At 38.1% G+C, this 22250-nt stretch overlaps 4 protein-coding genes across 6 annotated transcripts in view; 1 reads left to right on the top strand and 3 right to left on the bottom strand.

The window, feature by feature from the left end:
• Positions 1-1326: 1326 nt before the first annotated feature.
• Positions 1327-5238, bottom strand: LOC137742692 (uncharacterized protein At4g26450-like). 3 transcript variants are annotated; one of them, XM_068482625.1, is made up of 5 exons: positions 5100-5238; positions 3047-5002; positions 2683-2872; positions 2372-2426; positions 1327-1657 (listed from the first exon to the last, which is right to left on the bottom strand). In XM_068482625.1, exons 2-5 carry the CDS (start codon positions 4987-4989, stop codon positions 1602-1604), a joined length of 2244 nt encoding a protein of 747 aa, XP_068338726.1. In that variant the 5' UTR covers positions 4990-5002; positions 5100-5238; the 3' UTR covers positions 1327-1601. The 3 variants fall into 3 exon arrangements, with proteins under 3 accessions (XP_068338726.1, XP_068338727.1, XP_068338725.1); XM_068482626.1 differs by having other exon boundaries at positions 2349-2426; positions 3047-5128; XM_068482624.1 differs by having other exon boundaries at positions 3047-5128.
• Positions 5239-7688: 2450 nt separating this feature from the next.
• Positions 7689-8366, bottom strand: LOC137743209 (FH protein interacting protein FIP2-like). Its single transcript, XM_068483092.1, has one exon. It carries the CDS (start codon positions 8364-8366, stop codon positions 7689-7691), a length of 678 nt encoding a protein of 225 aa, XP_068339193.1.
• A 2648-nt stretch (positions 8367-11014) lies between these two features.
• LOC137742185 (chloride channel protein CLC-f-like) lies at positions 11015-16791 on the top strand. The gene is made up of 9 exons (XM_068481974.1): positions 11015-11716; positions 12688-13090; positions 13550-13744; positions 14260-14714; positions 14812-14916; positions 15005-15238; positions 15441-15653; positions 15803-16035; positions 16443-16791. Exons 1-9 carry the CDS (start codon positions 11240-11242, stop codon positions 16516-16518), a joined length of 2391 nt encoding a protein of 796 aa, XP_068338075.1. The 5' UTR covers positions 11015-11239; the 3' UTR covers positions 16519-16791.
• A 3969-nt stretch (positions 16792-20760) lies between these two features.
• The window catches only part of LOC137742727 (receptor-like protein kinase BRI1-like 3), a gene marked incomplete in the record, with an annotated part of 3418 nt that continues 1928 nt past the window's right edge, over positions 20761-22250 (bottom strand). Inside the window, 1 exon segment of the mRNA XM_068482669.1 lies at positions 20761-22244. Coding sequence (XP_068338770.1) covers positions 21212-22244 — 1033 coding nt within the window.

The following is a 22250-nucleotide window of genomic DNA, read 5'->3' as shown; positions in this document are numbered from 1 at the left end:
AGTGCCAAAGTTTAATTTTGGTATTTAATTTTAGTAAAACTAATGAAAATGGTTTGAAAACTTTGAGTTTTAACAATAAGGACAAAATAAAAGATAAAATGAATAGTACCAAGATTGACTTTTTAGTGTAAAAATGTAGTTTTTCGTTAAAGTGAACAGTACCAGAAGTTTTTTGTTAAAGTTCTCTTTCATTTTTGGGTTAAATAATCTGGAACATAGCAGCCAACCACGTGCAGCAAACAAATTATGAGAGATACTTTCTACATTTTCCTAAGCTTATTGGAAAGTGCAATGCAAAAGCCAATGCCATGCACGTTGCTGGAAGAAGGGACCAATCTCCTTCTTCAAGTATCAAACACCAAATACGATGACTAAACAATATGGAAGCTCGCATTCTAATAGTATCAAGTATTACAAATAATGCCAAGGAAATAGATCCCTTTTTACATTTAAGGTCCAATCCGACAAAAACTTTACCTGCATCGAGGACGTCAAAATGGTGGCATCCAAAGTCCGTCAGGCGATGCCATTTAGGCAAGTGAAACTTACTGGTGCATGACAATTGGAATATTGTTAATTTTTCGTCCAGTTGCACGTAAGTTTCTTTGGCGTGACATAATATTCTATTGGAAGTAAAAATCTCAAATTGAAATGCATATATTCCATATCAAGATGACACAGAGAACCGTTTCTCCAATGAAGAAGTGGGAATCTGTCCGCTCAAGGACGTGACACAGCATGTTCGGTTGAACAGGTTTGAGGTCTGTAATTTCTCTGAAAAACAAAATGAATTCGATGGACAAACTTTTGATACAAAAATAGAACTAAACGGACACGAAACAGGCTAGAAAACAAAGATTCATTAAACCGTGATTCATACACAGCTTATTGTCCGATTGGTTCCCCCAATTTTGGTTCGATTTCTGCATATTTTTCAATGAGATTTGGGTTCTTGGAACAACCAGAGGAAATGAAAGTGTAAGGCAACACTTTTCCTTACTGCTACCACAAGCAAAAATGTTATGCAAACAGTTAAACAAAAAAGGGTCAAAATTCCATGCTACAATATGTTCATAATCATAGGATAGGCATCTTCTAAACGTTTATCAAACACCGATACGATATATCATCACAAGCATAGATCATCGATCTTCAATATTTCATACGTTATTACTGCGTATTAATATCTACTACATATAGTGTCGATAGATGTTTAACGAGCAAGGAAAGTTGCGAATGAGTTCTGCTACCATTTCTGTCGATCGACATTATTAACATTTTCCATCTAAGAACAAGGTGTAACAGTCTATACGTCAAGTCAATGGGGAATAACAAATGGCGTCTTCAACCATTACCGCCAAATGCGAAACAACACGATTAAAATTTTTCATGTTAAAAACAAGGTGTAACAGAAAATTAAAAGTATTTAACATCCTTAAACTTCCTACCAGAGGAAGAGACTTGCACCCTTAACAAACTGAAAAAATAAAAATCAATCAAAGCAAAGATTGCCACTTAAATGAAGCAAATGGGACAAAAGAACCCCCAATGATCTAAGCATTACCGAATTGTACATCCCAGCAATATTATGAATGGCTGGATCAAAAGGGCTTCTCATACTCCTGTGGGGTTGGCTGCTCCCAGGGCCTCAAAAAGGCTGCACAGGTAATATTAGAAGTATTAGATATGAAAATTAAACGAATGGCGAGAACCATTTTTAAAAGAGGAACAAAGTTTTGACCTATAAAATAAAAAACTGCTGGCGCGTTGTTGTCACAACACTCGTAACAATACAGTTAAAGAAGTTTCCTGGACTAATCAATCAGATTCCGTTCTCTTCCAGAATGTTGCAAAGTGGAAGACAAGACTATGAAAGCAAACGTATGTTACTGACTATTAGTTACCTCAAGCAAAGAATAAAACTCACCCTAGCCTTTTGCTTTTTAATTCAGTTTTTTCTTGGAGAGAAACATGTTCTTACATCAAGTATCACCAATTTACAATTCCTATCTCAAGTGTGCATGTAACACATTCAAACAAATAAGCAGTTGAAGGGAAAGGAAAAATCTCCGTCAAGACTTTCACCCACCATCGCCGTACTGAAACAGTTTTAAAAGTGTAAAAAGAAACTACTTATTCGACTCGTTGTAAGATTCAACAGACCAAATGCTGTCAGAATTGATTAAATATCGGGACATTTGTGTCCCGACTTGTATGTAGTTGGTACAAGGCATGTAACAATTAAAAGCACATAACCTTATACATGTTCTGTTCTAACACACACGATAAAAATCCAACACCATCCCAGCAGAACTTGACAGGTATTTGAGATTCATTAGAAAACAAACCAGTGATTAAAAAGGTGGCATACTTAATGGTATTTCTCCCAACGCCATGTATATCGAATCATCGTCAGCAAGAGCCGGCTGAAACAATAAGTAAAATAACAGAAATATCAGTTGTATACTGTATGCTAAATTACTTAGCGGTGCTTTTCCATTAAGCAGCCAAGGACAAAAGATCACATGGGCAATTATGCAATAGAAGCACATGTGCAGTTGTATAAGTTCAAGTAATCCATTTATATGTTTTTGAGACCAAATAACCACCAGGACAATGGATTCATTAATAACTTTCATATCTGCAAAACTAACAACTTAATCTAGCAACAGATGTTAGTACCTGTCCGTTATGAAGGTCAATTTCATTATGCACTGGATTAAGATCCCCTGGTACCGTTGAACAACTTGGGAAATCAGTTCCCAGCAACTCTGAAATCATAAGCCCATAACCATCTTGAACATCAGGGATATCGTTAGGATTCTGCGCATGGTTGGTCAAGCCATCTAGAGGAGTAAATTCAGCATCTGTCCTGTATATTGAACAACATGAAAACACAAACATAAATACATGTAAAAGAAACTAGGAAAGAAATATAAAAGTACAAACTACTACCAGCTTTACTTGACACCCCCAGAAAAAACTTAAACTGAAGGGAGAACTAAATCAATAATCATGAACCGGAATGCAGCTAGGAAAAACTTACTTTCTTTCGGTATTGTTGAAGGTCTTATCTTCTTGGATGGAGTCATTTTCTAAATCTATGATCTCAATCTCTTTAACATCGATGGTTCGTCTACTGTTTTCACCAGACAAGTTGGAATTACTCATTGACAAATCAATATCAACAGTTTCTGCTTCTTTCTTTATTCCAGAAACAGTTGGATAATCTATTGCATGATCACTATCACGATTCTCATGTGCATCCATGAGATTAAGGTCGCAGATCTTGAATGAATTTGGAAAAAGCTGCTTTTCTTGCACATACTCCATACAGGCTTCACTTCCATTTTTTTGGAAAAGGGAATCATTCATTACCGAGCTCTCATGATCATTAGCTATAATTACCTGCTCATCAGCAGAAGCGTTTTCTTCCTGTGAACTTTCTTTCTTTTCACCCAAGTTAGGAAGTTGGAAACACTCATCTGTGTCTGCAACCATGTAAGGAAGCCATTGTCTCGGTTTTTTAGCTCCTCCCAGGTTATCGTGTACTTCTAAAGCCCTTTTCTCAACTCTTTCTTTAACTACAAAGCTGGAACTCCTAAACCCTACTGGTCCCTGACTTGAGTCTTGCTCGTCTTCACGAACAAAAGCTCTACCTGGCAAAGACTGGGATCTTCCATGTTTGTTTTGCTCCATACCATATTCAGGATCTAATTCTACTAAAATTTCAGCCGACTGACTGGACTGAGGTTTAGAAGATTCGGGGTTGAGATCATTCTCATGAGGAGTTTTATCCGAAAGAGTGGCACCTGTGGAAATATCAAGAGAACCGCTTTCAACTAAAACTTGAGACTCTTCTGGTTGGACAGCAACGTCGGAGGTGCTCCCCACCTGGATATTTGTAACTGGATCAACCTTTGGACCCCTAGAAGTCAACGACGAGCGGATTCTGGTGGGAACCTTGGCAAATTTGGAGAGTGTCAGCAAATCAGTACCATTCTTTCCTGAGGAATCACCCTCAACCTCAGCCTCCGGAACCCTAAGCTGAATCGGTAAGTTCTCCGATACGTTATGTTTCTCGGTTTCATAACTGGTGGCAGAATCTTGATCCTTCATCTCTATATCAGATACCTTGGAGGGTTCCTCACCAACTTCATCGGTTTCAATTGGACCATCTTTCCAAGCACCAGAAGAACTTGGCTTTGAGCTCATATCCTCATCGTGGTTTTGACTCTTGTCTAATTTAGATTCTGAATCCACTGCATCCTCGCTCTTCGGTCCCCAATCACTTGGACTGGAGTTCTGTTGCAACCCATTATTACAACCATCTTTACTGAGCTTCTGCTCCTCATGCTGTCCAGATACAGAACCTTCATCCCCCTCCATATCAGAGGAAGCCCTACTGTGCCTATCAGTGAACGAACCACCCCTCCCATACTCTTGGCCCCAGTCGGAACCATAAGCGCCCCTATTCGATCCAGCCGCATTTCTCCTCCTTCCCTTGAACTGATTCCTTGCATTGTTGCTGAATTCATCAACACCAAACCTTCCCCTTCTAGAACCTCCATCCGAAACCGAATTCCCCAACCGGGCAAGAGCTGAAGTTCGGCCCTCTGCTGCAATTTGCAACTGTTCAGCTTCCTGAAACTCCCCCACTTGCTTCTTGGAGTTCTGCCATTTGGCAGACAGCACATTTGGAGGCAGCAGGCCCTGAGCTACCAAATACTCCGCCGCAAGGCGCCCCGCCTCCGTAAAGATATCGCCTTTCCGGGGTGGAGGAGGTGGAGGCGGTGGTGGAGCTGGAGGCGGTTGGAAAGACTTCGGGCGGCCAAAACCCCGATTGAAATTGCGGTTTTCGGTGCTGTAAAAGCCATGCCCCCTCATAGAACCCTCCGGGGAGATCCGAGAGTTGGGAGCCATGCCCATCCCCATGCCCATGGAATTGGACCTGTACCCATTTCCGGGATTCCGATTCCGGGCATGCATATTTTTATTGTGTCTACACAAATCAAATACAAGTTATTTCTACAAATTATCCTCAGAGATTCAGCGCATCGCTGAAATTAGGGTTCTTGGGGATTTCAGATTTCAGATACCTTGCAAATTCACAGAATTGAGCTCAAATGGCGGTTACCCACCAACCACCAGCTGTTCGTACAAATCGAAACACCGAAAAATCACAACCCTTTGTTCTGATCCTCGCAAATTTTCATACCCAAGATTCAAAGATTCAAAGCTTCCAAGAACAGATTCGGTCTTTATGGAGAATAACCGCTGAAATTCCGACCTTTACTTTCTGGAATTTGGGAATTTCGAATTCGATTCATTCAAACCCAGCTCCCAATTTGTGTCATCGGAGTATTCAAGAGCGGATCTGCGTCAAATTCCCACTCACAATCTCAGAACCCTGGCTCCCTCCATTTTTTCTCCCCCTTTTTCCAAGAAATGGTACCCGAGCTTGTTTATCAGTCAATTTTTTGTGATCAGCAGCATTTTTTTTTTTTTTTTGGGAAACTCAGAAATTTTGATTTTTTTAGGTATTTACTTTTTGGGAAGAAGAGGAATAAAATTAACAAAGTTTTAACGAAAAATCCACGATATTATTTATTTTAACGAAAAATTATATTTTTACATTAAAAAGTCAAACATAGTACTATTCACTTTACCCTTTATTTTGTCATTATTATTAAAACTCAAATTTTTCAATATCTTTTCATTAGCTTTTCTTAAAATTAAAAGATAAAAATTAAATTATATAAAATCCGTAATGGCGTATTTTAACTAATTTTCACCTCGAAATTTTATAAAATCTTGAGTGTGGTTAAAAAACAATGGAGGAAGAAAATTGCTGACTTTGGGCTTTCAGGTCCAGTTGTACTACCCAACACTTCAGTATTGGATCATCCAGGGCTTCAAGCCCATACCCAATTAATCGGAACCAAAATCCGATTAATGACTCGTTTACGTAACCGTAATCAAAATTGAAGGAATTGGATTGTGGAGGAATTGAATTGAGGAGAAATTGAAATGAAGAGGAATCAGAATCGGATTTCTGTTGAAGCTGTTTACTTAAATGTTCAGGAATCGAAATAAAAATGAAATTGAGTTCGTAGAAGTTATTTACTAATTCAGCTAAATCAGAATAAGAATTAATATGATTACTAAAATACCCTATTTTCTTTTATTTTATTCTATTTATTTTTAAAAACATTTTAACTAGTTATTTTTACTTATTTAGTTAAATTAAAGAATTAAATGTCCACTATTGTGTAAAGGCCAAAGAAAGAATCCAGCCGCATTCATCTTCCCTCCCTGCAGAAGAAAAAACCTAGAAACATGAGCAATTTGGCCCTAGACCTCAAGATCGCGATTGTCAAAGTGATGTCGCAGGAGGATGAGCCGGTGAGCGATAAGCACGTCCGTGAGATACTGATGTTGACGTCATCGTCCCGAGCTACGTCCAAGCGTGCGTTTCGGCGGTGTCGAAGCCACTGGACCATTGCCTCATGAACGACAGTGATTTGGTGTTCGGGGACGAGATCTCATATGCGAACCGCAGATCTCCTGAACCTATTAGATTTTTAACCCTCACCCTACCGAAATTCAAGCTCACGAGATTAATTTGTTGGGTTAAACGGCAAGTTGATAAGAGGGCATAATAGAAAGAGCAAATGGATTCCCAATTCCCTCACCTTCCTAGAATTCAATTACCACATCGATGGAGGGAGTCCAATTCCTCCAATTTCAGGAATTGACTTCCACTTGTGGGTCCCACGTACTATTGATTCCTTCCAATTTTAGTAAACACAAGTATAATTCGTAATCGGAATTGAACTATTTATTTTCATTCCGATTTTAGGTTAGTAAACACGTACGCCCTTAGGGTGATCATTTCGTGGAATTTGATCCCATCCGGATCCACTTGGTGGGGATCCTAGGGATTCCCACATCTTAGCCATTTATCGTGTATCGTGTGATCAAAAATCATTTGACTTTTTTTATTTAAAAATAAACACAAATAGTATCTGATGAAAACTGGCCGCACGATGTATGATGAACGGCTAGGATGTGAGGATCCCTACAAAGTGAATCCGGAGAGGATCTTTTTCCCATTTCGTTGACAGATGCTTCTATACACTTATGGTTTGTGAAGAATGAGAACCAACTATGTAGCACTTATATCGGAGAATTCAATTCTTGTATATGTCGTTAATAAGATCATTTCAAAGAACTATCTATAATAACGAACTTGCAAAATATCGATGCTCTAAGTAAAAATAAGGACTCGTTTGGAAGTGATTTTAAATGACTGAAAGCGTTTTTGGTAAAATTGTTTCTGAACTTTTTAAAGCCCTTTAAGTGCTAACTGGTACTTCTTACGAGTGTTATTCTAGAACTCACTTAAATTTTTACTAAAGATTTGTTCCAAAAGCACTTTTACAAAAAATAAAAAAATATATAAAAAAATCAGTTATTTTAAAATCACTTATAAACAAACCCAAAATAAAGTATTTAATTTACTCTACAAAATTTAATCTACTGATAAATCAGTAGGTAAATTCCACACATAAAATACACAGAGATCATCCCATTGCAATTAAGTATAAATCAAAAGAAATATAAAAATGATTAATATCTAGCTTCCTTGAAGGATTTCTATCAACCAACATTGTCAAGGGTGACTTTCAGCAGCTACAATCTTCCACGCAAGATGCCCCAAAGAGTCTGTGCCCTTTACTCCCCACAAAAGAAGCTCCTCGTAGATTTGCTCCATAAAAAGTAGAATCCCACAAATCTGCATTGTCAAAAGTAGCACCCTCAGCATCTACATAATTGAACTTAGCATCCCGAATATCTGCATTTGAGAAACGAACATATCTCATGCACGAATAGCTGAAGTTGACTTTCGATAAATTCAATCCAGAGAGATCAATGCCAGAAAGATTAACACCTCGAAGATTGATGTGTTCCCCGCGTATATAGTACTTCATGATATCAGCGCGCGTTACATCTGAGTTTAGACTTTCACCTTTGTCCGTATGCAGAAGTTCAGCTTGTAATTCATCTGTCAACCCAACTAGTTGATAGTATTTTGCCTCCTTAAGAAGTTCTGCATATTGGGTAACTTCCAGTTTAGGAATATCACCGTCTCTTAACCAATTAAGGACGTGCCGAAAAAGCTTACCATCCCTATCGATAAAAACATATCCCTTCTTATCTTGGCGTAAAGTGTGACGGCCACTAAACATTGCAGCTAGCATCGAATCAGGCTCGCGCTGAGTTAGAGTACCAACAGTGGTCGAAAACTTTCTTCCTCCAACATTGAGGTGAACCAAGGATGACTCTTCATAGCCGTCTGCCATGGCTTCGAAACTTTGAGAGAGAGAAACTGATGAGTGAGTTGGCAATATGCCAATATGCAAGCCTTAACCTAGACGTCTCTGCCGGAAAATACTATTTGCCCTACCCTAGGCTCCGACACCATGTAAAAATAGTAAATTGAATGGGACAATTTCATTCGTAGGTTAAACCCCTTTATATACAATTCACAAGCCTTGGTGTATAAGAATTAGGATTCCTAAGTGGGAAGGAAATATAATTACAATACAATTATTTAAATTAGTCGTGAAAAAAGGAATCCTAATTAGGGTTGTATTCCATCACTTGGCTCTCATATTTGGGGAACAAATTTTTCTGACCAAATACAATTCGTGCACTATACAGTGAATAAAAACTTTTAAAACACATCATTTTACAAACAAATAAATGCTAAAAGTAAAATCTTTTACTCAGCAAAAAATAAACTCCACCAATAAAATAAATAGAACATTGATTCATCTAGCTTCCTATGAGCAAATCCATCATAATCCTCATTTTCCTACAATCTTTCACACATGATGCATGAGCAAGGTTGTAACCTTTAGCACCCACAAAAGAAGCTCCTCGTAGATTTGGCCCAGCAAAACTGGAATTAAACAAATTTGCATAGACAAAAATAGCACCTTCAGCATCCACGTTGTAGAACATTTCTTATAACATCTCACATCGATCAACGGAGAGAGGGTGATATGCCTTATATGTACATGCCCACCTCCATATAACATGAGGCCTTTGGAGGACTCACTGGTTAGGATCCCATGAGAACTCCGTAGTTAGTGAGTTTGGTCGAGAGCAGTCCTAGGATGGGTGACCCACTAGGAGGTTCTGGTGCCCAAACCCAAGAACAAAACCGTGAGGGTGTGACCCAAAACGGACAATATCATGCTACAGCGGAGCCGGTCTAGGATGTGACATTTTTCATGCATGAATTGCTGAAGTCTACTTTCCATAGATTCAATCCAGAGAGATCAATGCCAGAAAGATTAGTGGACCTCGAAGCTTGATGATTTTTCCCAGGCAGATAGTACTTCATAATATCAGCACGAGTTACATCGGAGTTTAAACTTTGACCTTAATTTGCTCTTATTCAAAAGGTCTTGTAATCCATCTATCAACCCGTGTAGTTGACAGTATATTTTGCCTCCTTTAGAAGTTCTGAATATTGAGAATCTTCTAAAAACCTCTCCTGCAGATGCACAGCCAACCACCATCACCACCTGCTTCGGTGCTCCCTCACGTTGAATGCACACTGGATATCGAAGGGGAGAGCATGCCTATGAAACTCTCGACGTTCGAATCCAGGGCAGATTGAATAACGACGACGAGCTTTGGCTGTGAAGATGGGATGGCTGCATGAAAGAGGCGGGACCGTAATTCAACCACTTACCTGTTGTCTTATTTAAATTCTTTTTTCGAACTCCCTAGTAGTCAGGACTTTTGTAAAAAAATCGTAATAGTTAATAGTATTTTGGCTCCTCTAGAAGTTCTGCATGTTGAGAATCTTCTAATTGCATGTGGTGGGGGAAGGTACAACTGAGGGGGTTGCTAGTGGTGGACGGCGACAGTTGTTCGGAGAACGCGCAGAGGAGGAAGAAAGAACGCGGAAACTGCTGTAGGGTTAAAGTGAAGGGCAAGTGTGGGATTGAGAGATCATGTGAGGGTATAATAGGTACAAAAAGTGGATTACCATCTAAATGTAAGGAATCCAATTTTTTCAAATTTTAGAGTTCAAAAATTTGCGTGAGAACCAACTTTTTAATTCCTTAATATTTAGTAAATACCAAAGCATCCCATAATTAAAATTCAGTTTTGTATTTCTATTCCGATTAAGATTAGTCATCAGAGTAATCTCGAAAATTTTAGAACATAATTCGAAAACTCATATATTTTATAACGTTTTAATGTTCTCTAACTTTTTCGTACATACAATTTATTGTTCTTTCTTAATATTTGGTATATGCCTATACTCCAAACAAAAAAAAAAAATTGGTATATGCCTATGTATAAATTTAATTAATTTTATAGTATAGTAGTATGCTTACCCTTTTTAATATATAAGTGTATGTTCAATAAAAATAATGAAAAATATGTATTTAAAGTTAACGATAAATACAAAAGTTGCTTACAAGTATATAATTTGAGTGCATAACTATAAACAACTGGAAGTTTTATTTTTTATTTTTATAACAAGTTTGAAACACTTTGAAAAAAAATCCAGAGCAGCAATTTAGAATTTTTGGAAATCTCTAAATGTGTTTCAATTTTCATTCCAATTTTTCAGAAAATATTCCAATTTGAAATTTCAGATTTGAATTCAGAAATTTTATTAGCGCAGTCGAAAACCTCATCCTAACTTATAGGCCTAAGAATTTCAATTAAGAAAAAGAATAATTCTTTGTTTTTTTGGTAAAAAAATAACATTAATAAGTTAAATAGTTAGTTATTAAATAAAAACAGTAAAAATCGAATCTGTATCATCGTACATAATCGTATACTTTATTGAAATCAAATTTACCGTTCCAACCCGCACCTGGTAATGCATAACCTAAGAGGTGTTTTGGTGACTCGAACGGTTTGACCCAAATAAAGTAAAAAGGCGTAGCTACCAACACATAGTGACAGGATGGAAACCCCAAAAACAAAACTGATAGATTTGAAAGACAAAAACGACATTGCAAGCTTTCGAAGCACACAAGGAATGCGTGTGATTGCACAGTGAATTACAACAAGAGGAAGATCGAGATGCAACAGAGGATTGTTGATTGTACAGAATTCTAGAGAGAGAGAGAGAGAGAGAGAGAGAGAGAGAGGAGAGAGGGAATTGGAGTTCTAGGGTTTGGTGGTGGTGTTGGGGAAGATGTCAGGAGAGGAATACAGCGATGAGAATCATCTGCTGCGATCCTCCAACGACGTTACCAACGACGAAAACGCCGGCGTTTCGGCAGAGAAAGACAACGACTTGGAAGCTCAGGAGGGATTAATAAGCAGCAGGAAAAGCAGTATTAGTCCTACCAGTAGACGAGGCGGAGTCGGAGGCTTCAAGGATCTGCTGATCAAGCATTTGGACGGCGGAGGTGGGCTTTCCGGCCGCCGTCTCAATGTCAAGCGCGGCCGAGATAATTCCCCAAATCACGGCGGTAGAGAGATTAGAGACCAGCAACGGCCCCCTGTAGATCACCACCACCATCATAATCAGCAGCATCATGAGTCTTCGGCCGGAATAGACGGTAATGATGACCTTGCCGATAGTGCGCCGCCCGAATGGGCTTTGCTTCTCCTTGGTTGCCTTCTCGGCCTCGCCACTGGTCTCCTTGTTGCCGCATTTAACAAAGGGGTAAGTTTTCGATCTTTCAGAGCCTCCAGTTGTGTAATACCATTAATGATTTGATGATCCAATTGTTGCCCATCATGAGAAAACTTGTAAATTTTATAAAGTTATGCAAAAGATGTGAACTTGTTGCTTAGGTTTTTGATACTAGCTACGGTTCTCAGAATGCTTCAAAACCTCCGATGTTTAATCCCAGTAATGTTTTGGGAGATCCAGTTGTTACCCATCATGCAAAATACTTTGTAATTTTTGTAAATTTATGCAAAAGATGGGAACTTGTTGCTTAGCTTTTCAGCACTGTATTTTGTGTTCGATATATGTTAAGTTTCTTAGAATGCTTTAATACCTCCAATGCTTCAACCCATTGATGTTTCGGATATCCAATTGTTACCCATCATGAAAAAACTTCTGACGTTTGTAAATTTATGAAAAGGTATGAACTTGCTGCTTAGGTTTACAGCACTGGTTTTTGTGTTTGACACTTGTTGCGGTTCTTAGGATGCTGATTCTGCACATTTCCAACCTCAGTTTCTCTGTTAGCATGTATTGCGTTAGATCGAAAGTTGTTTGTATTTGGAAATAATGTCAGTTGTTTTGATGGGCATGGTTCTTGTTGTTAGCAATAAGAGATAAAAATATTGTGCTTCTCTGCATCGTTTTTGGCTTTTATCGTCTGTAAAAGTATGTGTCATTTTTAGTTAATTCGATTGTTTAGCTTCTAAAATCTGCATATTGTGATAAAACTTACAGTGTTCCTAAGTTAAGAAAAAAGAATGTGGGAACTTGTTGCTTGTTTCTATGCCAGTGTCTGTATGACTTGGTGTGATCCAAAATGGTCTACATTTTGAAATGATATAAATAACAAATAAAAGATGGTGCTTCCTGGTACGGCTGTTTAGCTTGTACAGTCTATATAACAGTATGTTTTTCTTTTGTTCATTCTATTAACATTGATTGACGCCCTAGTGCTCATCTAGGTACATGTTATACATGAATGGGCCTGGGCTGGTACTCCAAGTGATGGTGCTGCATGGCTTCGTCTGCAGAGACTGGGCGATACTTGGCATCGAATTCTCTTAATACCAGTCACGGGTGGGGTTATTGTTGGCATGATGCATGGTTTACTCGAAATATTAGGCCAGATAAGGCAGTCCGGTTCCTCTCAAAGACAAGGATTTGATTTACTTGCTGCAGTCTTTCCCTCAATAAAGGCTGTCCAAGCAGCTGTCACTTTAGGTACTGGTTGTTCTTTGGGTCCTGAAGGCCCTAGTGTAGATATTGGAAAATCTTGTGCCAATGGAATCTCATTAATGATGGAGAACAACAGAGAAAGGAAGATTGCCCTTGTTGCAGCAGGTGCAGCAGCTGGAATTTCTTCAGGTACTACCTAGACTTTCTTGTGCTCAATTTGTTTTCACTGATACAATATTTTATAGGAAACACCCTAATTTAGTATTGACTTGAACAATTATTATTTATTATTTTCAAAAGAAGAAAAGAATCTATTCTTTATGACTAACAACTGTGGGAGATTGAAACTTCATTTGAATGTAATTATGTGGTGTACAGTTGATTCATTTCTTTAGTTTTGCAACATCCAGCTGTCTTTGAGATCATGAAATACAAATTATGTAGATAACAAGTGTGCTATTTATTGATGTTAATCTTGGAATTTGTTTCTAAATTAGAGTAACATGTTTGAGTAACTTTATCTTCGATATGAGATGCACTCATATGAACAAATTTAGTTTTGTACTCCTAGAACAGTGAGAATCTTTATGAACTGTTTTTACCAGTGAACAAGTTTGGTAGTAAACTTTTAGGATGTTTTCTCTTCAGGTTTCAACGCGGCAGTTGCTGGTTGTTTCTTCGCTATTGAAACGGTGTTAAGGCCTCTTCAAGCAGAAAACTCACCTCCATTTACAACTGCAATGATTATTTTGGCTTCTGTTATATCATCCACTGTATCTAATGTTTTACAAGGGACTCAGTCAGCATTTACAGTGCCTACATATGATTTAAAATCTGCTGCTGGTACTTGATATTCTCCTCTCTTTCTTTCTTTTTCTCATTTATAATTTATTTTTTCCTTTTCTTCAATAAAATTAATTCATAATGTTAATTTATTTTATGTGTGTATGTATGTGTTTGCTATGTTTTCAGGCATATAGGTAATGTTTTCAATTTATTGAGGCATATACGCATATACATTATCTGATTTATGTGCGCTTATGTGATGTTCCTCAAACAACTATGGCAAAAGTTTTGTGCTTGAGTGTTTAGTGAGATTTTTGTTGGAGTGCTTTTGATCTGTTACTGACTTGATGGTGTGGAGCAGTCACTTTGCATATGATTTGTACCACATTTTGATTCCATCAGTTCCTTTTTTCTATTAATGAATTGTTTAAAATGCAACTTGGTATGAAAATTTCCTAGGACATGTACACTGCTGAATTTCTGTCTTGCTTGCATTTTTCAATTTTAAGATAAATGATTTCAGTGCATCTGTTCTGAGATTCCTTTTTATATGTTTTGATGTTGCCTTGTAGAACTTCCTCTATACCTGATATTGGGAATGCTATGTGGTGCTGTAAGTGTAGCCTTGACTCGATTGGTTGCTTGGTTCACAAAGTTCTTTGATTTTATCAAGGAAAGATTTGGTCTTCCTGATGTTGCCTGCCCAGCTTTAGGTGGTTTAGGAGCTGGGATTATCGCTCTTAAGTATCCTGGAATTCTGTATTGGGGATTTACAAATGTTGAAGAAATTTTGCACACTGGGAGGACTGCTTCAGCTCCTGGAATCTGGCTGTTAACTCAGTTATCAGCAGCTAAGGTTGTGGCAACAGCTTTATGCAAGGGTTCTGGGCTGGTAGGTGGCCTATACGCACCAAGCTTGATGATTGGTGCTGCTGTTGGTGCTGTATTTGGGGGTTCAGCTGCAGAACTGATAAACTCAGCGATTCCAGGAAATGCTGCTGTTGCCCAGCCACAGGCTTATGCACTGGTAAAGCTCATTATAAGTGGCTCATTTTGATTTCTGCAATGGTAAATACATACTTTAGTCCATATGATATGACTGAGATAGTTTTAAACTTCGGCAGGTTGGAATGGCTGCTACACTAGCTTCAGTTTGTTCAGTACCATTGACGTCAGTTCTGCTTCTGTTTGAGCTCACAAAAGACTACCGGATTTTGCTCCCTCTCATGGTATTCTTATGCTTATATACTTTTTAATTCTTGTATTTGGTGCACAAGTTTTTATTGCTTGGTGTTAATATTTGTTTCGTGCAAGTAGGGGGCTGTTGGATTGGCAATATGGGTGCCCACTGTGGTAAACCAGGCAAAGGAGACTGAACCATCTGAAACACGGAATTCAGCAAGAGTTTATTCTCATGTTTCGGCTGATGAAGAAAAAGACGAAGTTAGTTGGAGACAACGTGATGATGGAGATGACTTGGAACTAACTGTTATTGGAAACAATTCTGACTCCGAATTAGTTAGTGAAGAATTGCTTCTGGAAGATCTAAAGGTTTCACATTTCTTCTTTAAAATTGTTTATCAAGATCTATTTGTCTCACTCACTCACACATAAATCGACAACCTCAATGTGTAATTCAAGTTGTTATCAATTAATTTGATTTTGTTTCACTTTCTTTTGCAACTGCAGCATCTATATTCATTTTTTGCTTTCATTATACCTGACTTGCTCACTTGTTTATCCCTTATATCAGGTTTCGCAAGCCATGTCAAAGAAATATGTGAAGGTTCCTGTGAGCTTGACTCTGAAAGAGGCAATAAAATGCATGCACGAGAGTCATCAGAATTGTGTGTTGGTGGTTGATGATGAAGATTTTCTGGAGGGAGTATTAACATATGGTGATGTTAGACGATTTCAATCGAAGAATTCTAGTGATACATCAAAGAGCGATACTAGATTTTTGGATGTATGTGATGACGTGCACACATGTTATGTCTTCCATAAGTTTTGTTCTTAGTTAATCCCTAGTTTCTTTATTTCATAATGTGGTTGGTGTTATTTCTACTGTAAAAGTTTGTAGTCTTCTAATTATATCCGAACTTGGAATCTTTGCAGGCAAATACATGTCATGTTTCATCTGTTTGCACTCGACGAGCTCTCTATAGTGGACGAGCGCGTGGTTTATTTACCTGTTATCCGGACACAGATTTAGCAATGGCCAAGGAGCTAATGGAGGCCAAGGATATAAGGCAGTTGCCTGTGGTTAAGCGTGTCAGAGAACCACCAAAAGAAATAAAGCGAAGAATCGTTGCTATTCTTCATTACGATTCAATCTTGAACTGTCTCAGGTTTTCAATACATTCTCACTTTATGGTTATACGATATGATACCTTGTTTCCTCTCCTATATTTGCTGCCTGTTCTTAAACTACACTGGCACCAATAACCTCGCCCTTAACCTCATATTTTAATCTGATTGTTCTCTTTTACTTTCAACACTTTCGGCCAAACTGCAAAATATGGACCTTAAAGGATGTACTTTGAATCCCTCTTCTCCTTTTTTCCTTTATGTCCGCGTTGGTGTAAACAATAATGTGAAATTGCCCGTTCATTAGTTACAAATCATGCTGCTGTTTATGCTTGGGAAATCTACTGTATATTCTAGTCACTTTTTCCTTTCGTGATAATTTATGCTTGCACTTGAAGAAATTTTGATGCCATAATGTGTCTCATCGGATGATATCGTGTTTATGCAGAGAGGAGATAAATCACAGGAAAACAGTTCATCAACATAGAGTAGAGAATCTCGACGAGATTAACAATGGCCATTAGCTTTTAGCAACGGAGCCGTTGCCAGGCCTGAATGTGAGACTGCCCACGCGAAAGAGAAGCTCGAAGCTCCAAGCAAAGCGAGAGAGAACGGAAGTTGCTCTGTCAGACTGGTTTTTTCTTTGCTTTTGTGGAGTTTGGCTTCGAAACGAAGTGTATATTTCCAGGTCCTTCATCTGAGGCTTGAGAATTCGTACGGGGTTTTTTTGATACCACATATTCTTTTATGTAACCTACCAATTTGTTCATTGTACATGGAAAGCACAATTCATATGATCTAACCTTATAAATGAAAATCATAATGCAAGCAGAATGGTTCGAAAACATGAAATACAAATCATCGATGCGCAACGGTTGATTCTACATAAATAACCCTCTTCTTGAAAGTGGTTTTTCTTCATTTTGTTGAAAGGCGTCTCGAGTTTGAAACAGTCCTACGAATAAAGAAATCTGTCTCAAAATCTTGGATTTGAATACAATACTTACAAATACTTGGTCCTATTATCGCATGGCAGTCATATATGCTGTAATGACATCTATCTCACTTCAATACTTAACATTGGCGACCAAACGGATGTTCGATTTATTTTTGAACAAATGATATTATATACACTAAAGAGGAGGGGTGGGCTTAGCCTCATAATGAGCTAGCAATAAAGTGGTTCGAATTCGCGTAAGTAATGTGAGCAAAGAACCATGCATATGGTTAAAAGTGGTGTGCTCGTGAATTTGTGGTGATTGGGGGAGTGTAAAGGGGTTTTTTAACAAAGAAAAACTTTATGAGATATATTTCGTCAAATATTTTGTTTCTCACGTTAAAGAAAAAGTCAAATGTTGCGGCCAAATTATACATCTCAACTCAAGATTATTGAAACAAAATACAAATTGTTTTGAGTCAAATGACTGCACTAACTGCATTGTGGCTTTGTCATTACATAGTTATATACAATCGATGATGATAGATAATTAATCTCCGAGTCTTGAATTCGGGTAACCCCTATAACTAGCGCTAGAATCCCCTAACAGTGTATGTGATTTTCTGTTGGCCATCAGGATCTTTGAAGCTTGTTTTGTTCGTCTTAAAGGACACAAAAAGTACTTGGAGAGCTTACCCCACTAGAAGAAAAATCTCAATAACAATTAAAGGCTCAAGGTTCCTGAAGATAAAGCATGGAATCATATACAACACAATAGGACTAGTTGTTGAAAGAAAAACAAGAGAATCATAATCTCGGGTTTGTCTTTAGTAGTCTAGTCTATTCAGTAGTTTGACTTTTTAAACAATTTTCACAGTTCATTTCTCAAAGTTTATTTTCACTATTGAAGAAAAAATTGCATAATCTCGTGACTAAAAGTTTGTGTTTACAAGTCCATATTTCTCTTGTTCCTAAATAGTTGTCACTCTCACTTCAAAAAAAATAAATAAATAATAATAATAAAATAAAATAGTTGTTACTCTTCAAAAATAAAAAGAATAGAATTACAACAAAGATAGACAAAGTCATTTGGCATACGTGTGAGCTAGGCCTGGCAAACGGGTCATTTGGCATACGTGTGAGCTAGGCCTGACAAACGGGTTGTGTTTGTCTTGTTCGTGTCATTTTCATGTCATACATATTATCTTAACGGGTAGTGTCGTGTCAAACCAATTATCTTAACGAGTTCTTAACATGTGAGCAGATAGCAGCCCGATTCGTTAATAGGTCGTGTCGTTACGTGTTGGGTTAACAGGTCATACAAGAATTAACATGCCTAATGTCTAGATCTCGTGACGGGTGACCCAATAACAACAACTTGTTAATGGGTTGATCCAAAACTGGTTATTTTCGTATCGGATTAACGGGTCGCACAAAAAATTAACAAACCTAAGCGTGAGCCCATGCTGAAAGGCTAGTGTTTATAAAACTAATTACTTATGTACTAACTATGAGAAAATCTACTTGGACTAATTGATAAAGAGCCACTTAGATGGTTGAATTCATGAGACGGATAACCATTCATTGACTCAAATACCTTGCAGAAGAAATTCAAAACATGCCCAATGTGTCAATAGGAAAAATGTTCAAGTGTCTTTCACTTTTTTCATGTGTAGCGACTCTCCACGTCTAATACTATGAAGAAAGTTCAGATTCTACCTCAAAACTAATCGGAGGAGTAGACCAACTAAACTACTTCATATAAGCTTGTGCAAGGTTCTTTAAGTTTCCGATAAAACATAGCTCTTTGACGTGGGGCGACTCTCCACATCCAATACCATAAAGAAATTTCAAACTTCACGTCAAAACTAATCCAGAGAGTAGACCAACTTAACAACTTCGTATAAGCTTATAGAAGGTTCTTTTAACTTTCCGATATAACATAGCTCTCCACTTCCTGACATGTTTAGATCACAATCGGAAAGGGGTTTGATTAGTCAAGAACAAATTTAAAGTATCAGGCTGTAAACCAGTATCTGAAAAAGATTGATTTGAAAAACATATAAGCATATGAGTAATTAGAATACAATCACAATTTAGATATTGGTTAAAGAAGAAGTCACCACAAAAAACCAAAAGAAGTTTCAACTTATTAATTTTTTAATGGGCAGTACCGACAAGAAAATCTGCACAAAGTCCTCAAGATTACCCAACATTACCGAAAGAAAATGCAGATATTATGGAGGTAATGCATAAAGCTCCATAAAGTAATCTAAACTTAGCCCTGTGATTAGAGACTAATTAATGATATGGGCTCATAATTCCAACAGAGAAAACGAATCCACATGCTTTGTCATCATCATTGAAGACAACTTACTACTCAAACTTCAAAACCTTGAGATTAATGAGTTCAAATCTTCTGTATTAATTTTGAGTGTAGTCTCTCGGTAGTTTATATTATTGATTAATTGATACGTGTTAAATTTATGAAAACATAGTTAAGTGGGGTTAAAATTATGGACATGTGTTAATAAACGGTGGAGACTACAAAAAAAATCACACGTAAAATGAATACAGAAGATTTAAACTCGAAATTAGGTTCCTACTTAAGTTTGCTGACTAAGTTCGACCTACAACAATAATGGTCAGCTAATCAGTTGATAATCTATCCTCGTGGGGTGGCCTTGTGTGCGACCGGACGGATACAAATTCTTATGGGGTGGGGCTATGGATGGGCAGAGATGTCGAGAAAATGCTGTGGGGTTTCGAGTTATGTGGCTAGTCACATTAACACGTGATACGACTGCTGTACATTTAATTTGAATGGAGGATATTGAAGAAAATTATTTGAATTTTGATAGCGGTAAATTTGCTACAAAAATTTTAAAACATTAGAATGAAGTCTATGGTAGGCCTCGGAATTGCATCATGAACTGCTTGCCTCTCAAATGCACCATACATATCACCTTAACTTTTCAGGACTAATCACCAATTAAACCTCAAAACATGTGACAAAAAGCTTTAATATTACCTGGTTCTTTATTTTTTTTGGTCAATGGTAATTTTAATTTTACCTAGTTTGTTTTAGTCTGCCCACTTGCTCAACTAACATTTTTATTGAAAATTTAATTAGAAGAAAAACTATATTGTACGGTTTCTATATGCGGCGGCACACTCACACAAAGAGTGGATGTGAATGTGCCTGCAACCGCACCCGAGGTCATGCTGCAGTGGGCCTTGTACCCTCTACAACTAAACAGTAACAGAAGACATCGAACAAGGTGAAGGAAGTGCTCACTTTAAGTTCTATAGAGCTTTTTAGTTTTTACTAGAAAATATGTGATAAAGTTGAGTCATATTTGTTCACATAAAACCATGCATATCTTTCAAATTCAAGGTAAAATTGAAACAGGAATAGCTAGCCCTAAAGGTAAAATAAATTTAAGAACTAGTGCATTCACATTTAGATTATGAACAAACATGTTAAACAAATTTGATAAGGAGGATTTGGAGATGAATAATTTCTAAGTGTAACTGAAAAATATGAATTTTTTAGTTGGGTTACCGGTGTCTTCAGAGGCGAAGGCATAGGACGAGGCACTTGGGGTTTTGCAAGGCGAGGCATAAGACTTTCGGGTTTTTTCCTTTTTTTCTAGAATTACAATACCACAAAGGCAAAGGATGAGAGGATGACTTCACTACAATATCAAGAACCCTTTCTTGTCTTCTGTAGTGAGCTCAAGAGAAAAGGTTGGAGTTTCGGAGCTAACAATCTGGTGCAGGGCGGAAGTTTAGCACCAAAGCAGAACGATAAATGATGAACAATGTATGAAAACAATCACAGAAATATATTAAGCAAACTGCAAAAGATTCCAATTACTCAAGGACTGCTATTACAATTTTACAAAATCACATATCAGCTTTCTATGAACATAAACCAAGTGTGATGGACAATGGTGAAACTAGTTAGCAAAACTGTGAGAGAGGAAGGAATTCAAGCCAAATAGAAAGAAACAAAGTCCTTTTCGAAGTCTTGGTTATACACACGATTTTTCGAATAAACGAATATACATTTCGCCCCAACTTTGAGCTAACAAGAGACTTCATCATTTACCTTGTTCTCCCTATGCGTTTTCTTCTACATCTCTCTCCGATTCACGGTTCTATTATATACAGCCCGCACACTGCGAAGGATAGGACCTCCCGTCTTCGATTTCAGAAACTTCTTTGATCATTGGAACCACCTCCGGTTGACGTGTGCTATGAACTAAGTCTTTCTTTTATGGTTCCTCAACAACAGTCTCTTTCAGCGAAAAGCCATCGAGGACGTCATTTTCTGAACCAACCTGAAGCTCTTTAAACATTGCCATAACTTGAATCATGTTTGGTCTTCGGAATGGCCTGTCATCAAGGCACTCAAAGGCAATCCTCAGATACTGGTATAGTTCATCCTCACCAGATATCTGCGTCAACAGCTCAGCGTCCAGTATCTCATTCCATCTCTTCTCTCTCTGAAGCTGCTTTGCCCAACCAACCAGGTTGTTGTCATCACCAAATGCTGACGGGTCTATAGGCCTTTTTCCCGAGAGAAGCTCTAGCAGAATAACACCGTAGCTGTAGACATCCCCTTTTGTTGTGCATCGAAAACTCTGGTAGTACTCGGGGGGAACATAACCCGGAGTGCCTGCAAGGGTGCTCACGCTGAGATGAGTATCAAGGGCATTGACCAATCTTGCCATGCCAAAATCAGATACTCTGGCCTCAAAATTTTCATCCAGAAGAACATTGCTAGACTTCATGTCGCGGTGGATAATATGAGGTATGCAACTATGGTGAAGGAAGGCCAGACCTCTCGCGGAACCTATAGCAATCTTCTTTCTTGCTGCCCAATCAAGCCTTGAAACCCCTGCCTTAGATTTGTCATGAAGAACAGCCTCCAGACTTCCCCATTTCATGTACTCATACACAAGAAGTCTCTCCTCGCCAATCTTACAGTACCCTAACAAAGGAACCAGGTTTCGGTGCTTGATTTTCCCAATAGTTTCCATTTCCGCCATAAACTCCCTGTCACCTTGGCCTGTGACTTGGATTAGCTTTTTAATTGCAACAACAGAGCCATCTCCCAGTTGTGCCTTGTAGACCTCGCCAAATCCTCCAGTGCCTATCAAGCTGTCTGCACTGAAACCATTGGTGGCTTCGAGCAGATGGGCGAAGGTCAGTTTCCTCAAAGGCTTCTCAAATGTGGCTACATTGATGCTCAGAGGCTCGGGAACACTGGAAAGTTTCCAGCTGCTGCCACCGGAAGTTGGAAGGCTTTCA

This window comes from Pyrus communis, chromosome 8 (genome assembly GCF_963583255.1).
Source record: "Pyrus communis chromosome 8, drPyrComm1.1, whole genome shotgun sequence".
NCBI classification, from domain to species: domain Eukaryota; kingdom Viridiplantae; phylum Streptophyta; class Magnoliopsida; order Rosales; family Rosaceae; genus Pyrus; species Pyrus communis.
This window is presented reverse-complemented; position numbering and strand designations above follow the sequence as displayed.

Excerpts from the sequence above, each read along its gene's own strand:
- LOC137742692 (XM_068482625.1), bottom strand. The coding sequence starts at position 4,989 with ATGCATGCCCGGAATCGGAATCCCGGAAATGGGTACAGGTCCAATTCC. Across the intron at positions 2,873-3,046 it reads TTCAACAATACCGAAAGAAA|GACAGATGCTGAATTTACTC; the intron begins GTAAGTTTTTCC and ends TTCAATATACAG. Across the intron at positions 1,658-2,371 it reads GTTGGGAGAAATACCATTAA|CCTTTTTGAGGCCCTGGGAG; the intron begins GTATGCCACCTT and ends TTACCTGTGCAG.
- LOC137743209 (XM_068483092.1), bottom strand. The coding sequence starts at position 8,366 with ATGGCAGACGGCTATGAAGAGTCATCCTTGGTTCACCTCAATGTTGGA.
- LOC137742185 (XM_068481974.1), top strand. The coding sequence starts at position 11,240 with ATGTCAGGAGAGGAATACAGCGATGAGAATCATCTGCTGCGATCCTCC. Across the intron at positions 11,717-12,687 it reads TTGCCGCATTTAACAAAGGG|GTACATGTTATACATGAATG; the intron begins GTAAGTTTTCGA and ends GTGCTCATCTAG. Across the intron at positions 16,036-16,442 it reads TCAATCTTGAACTGTCTCAG|AGAGGAGATAAATCACAGGA; the intron begins GTTTTCAATACA and ends GTGTTTATGCAG.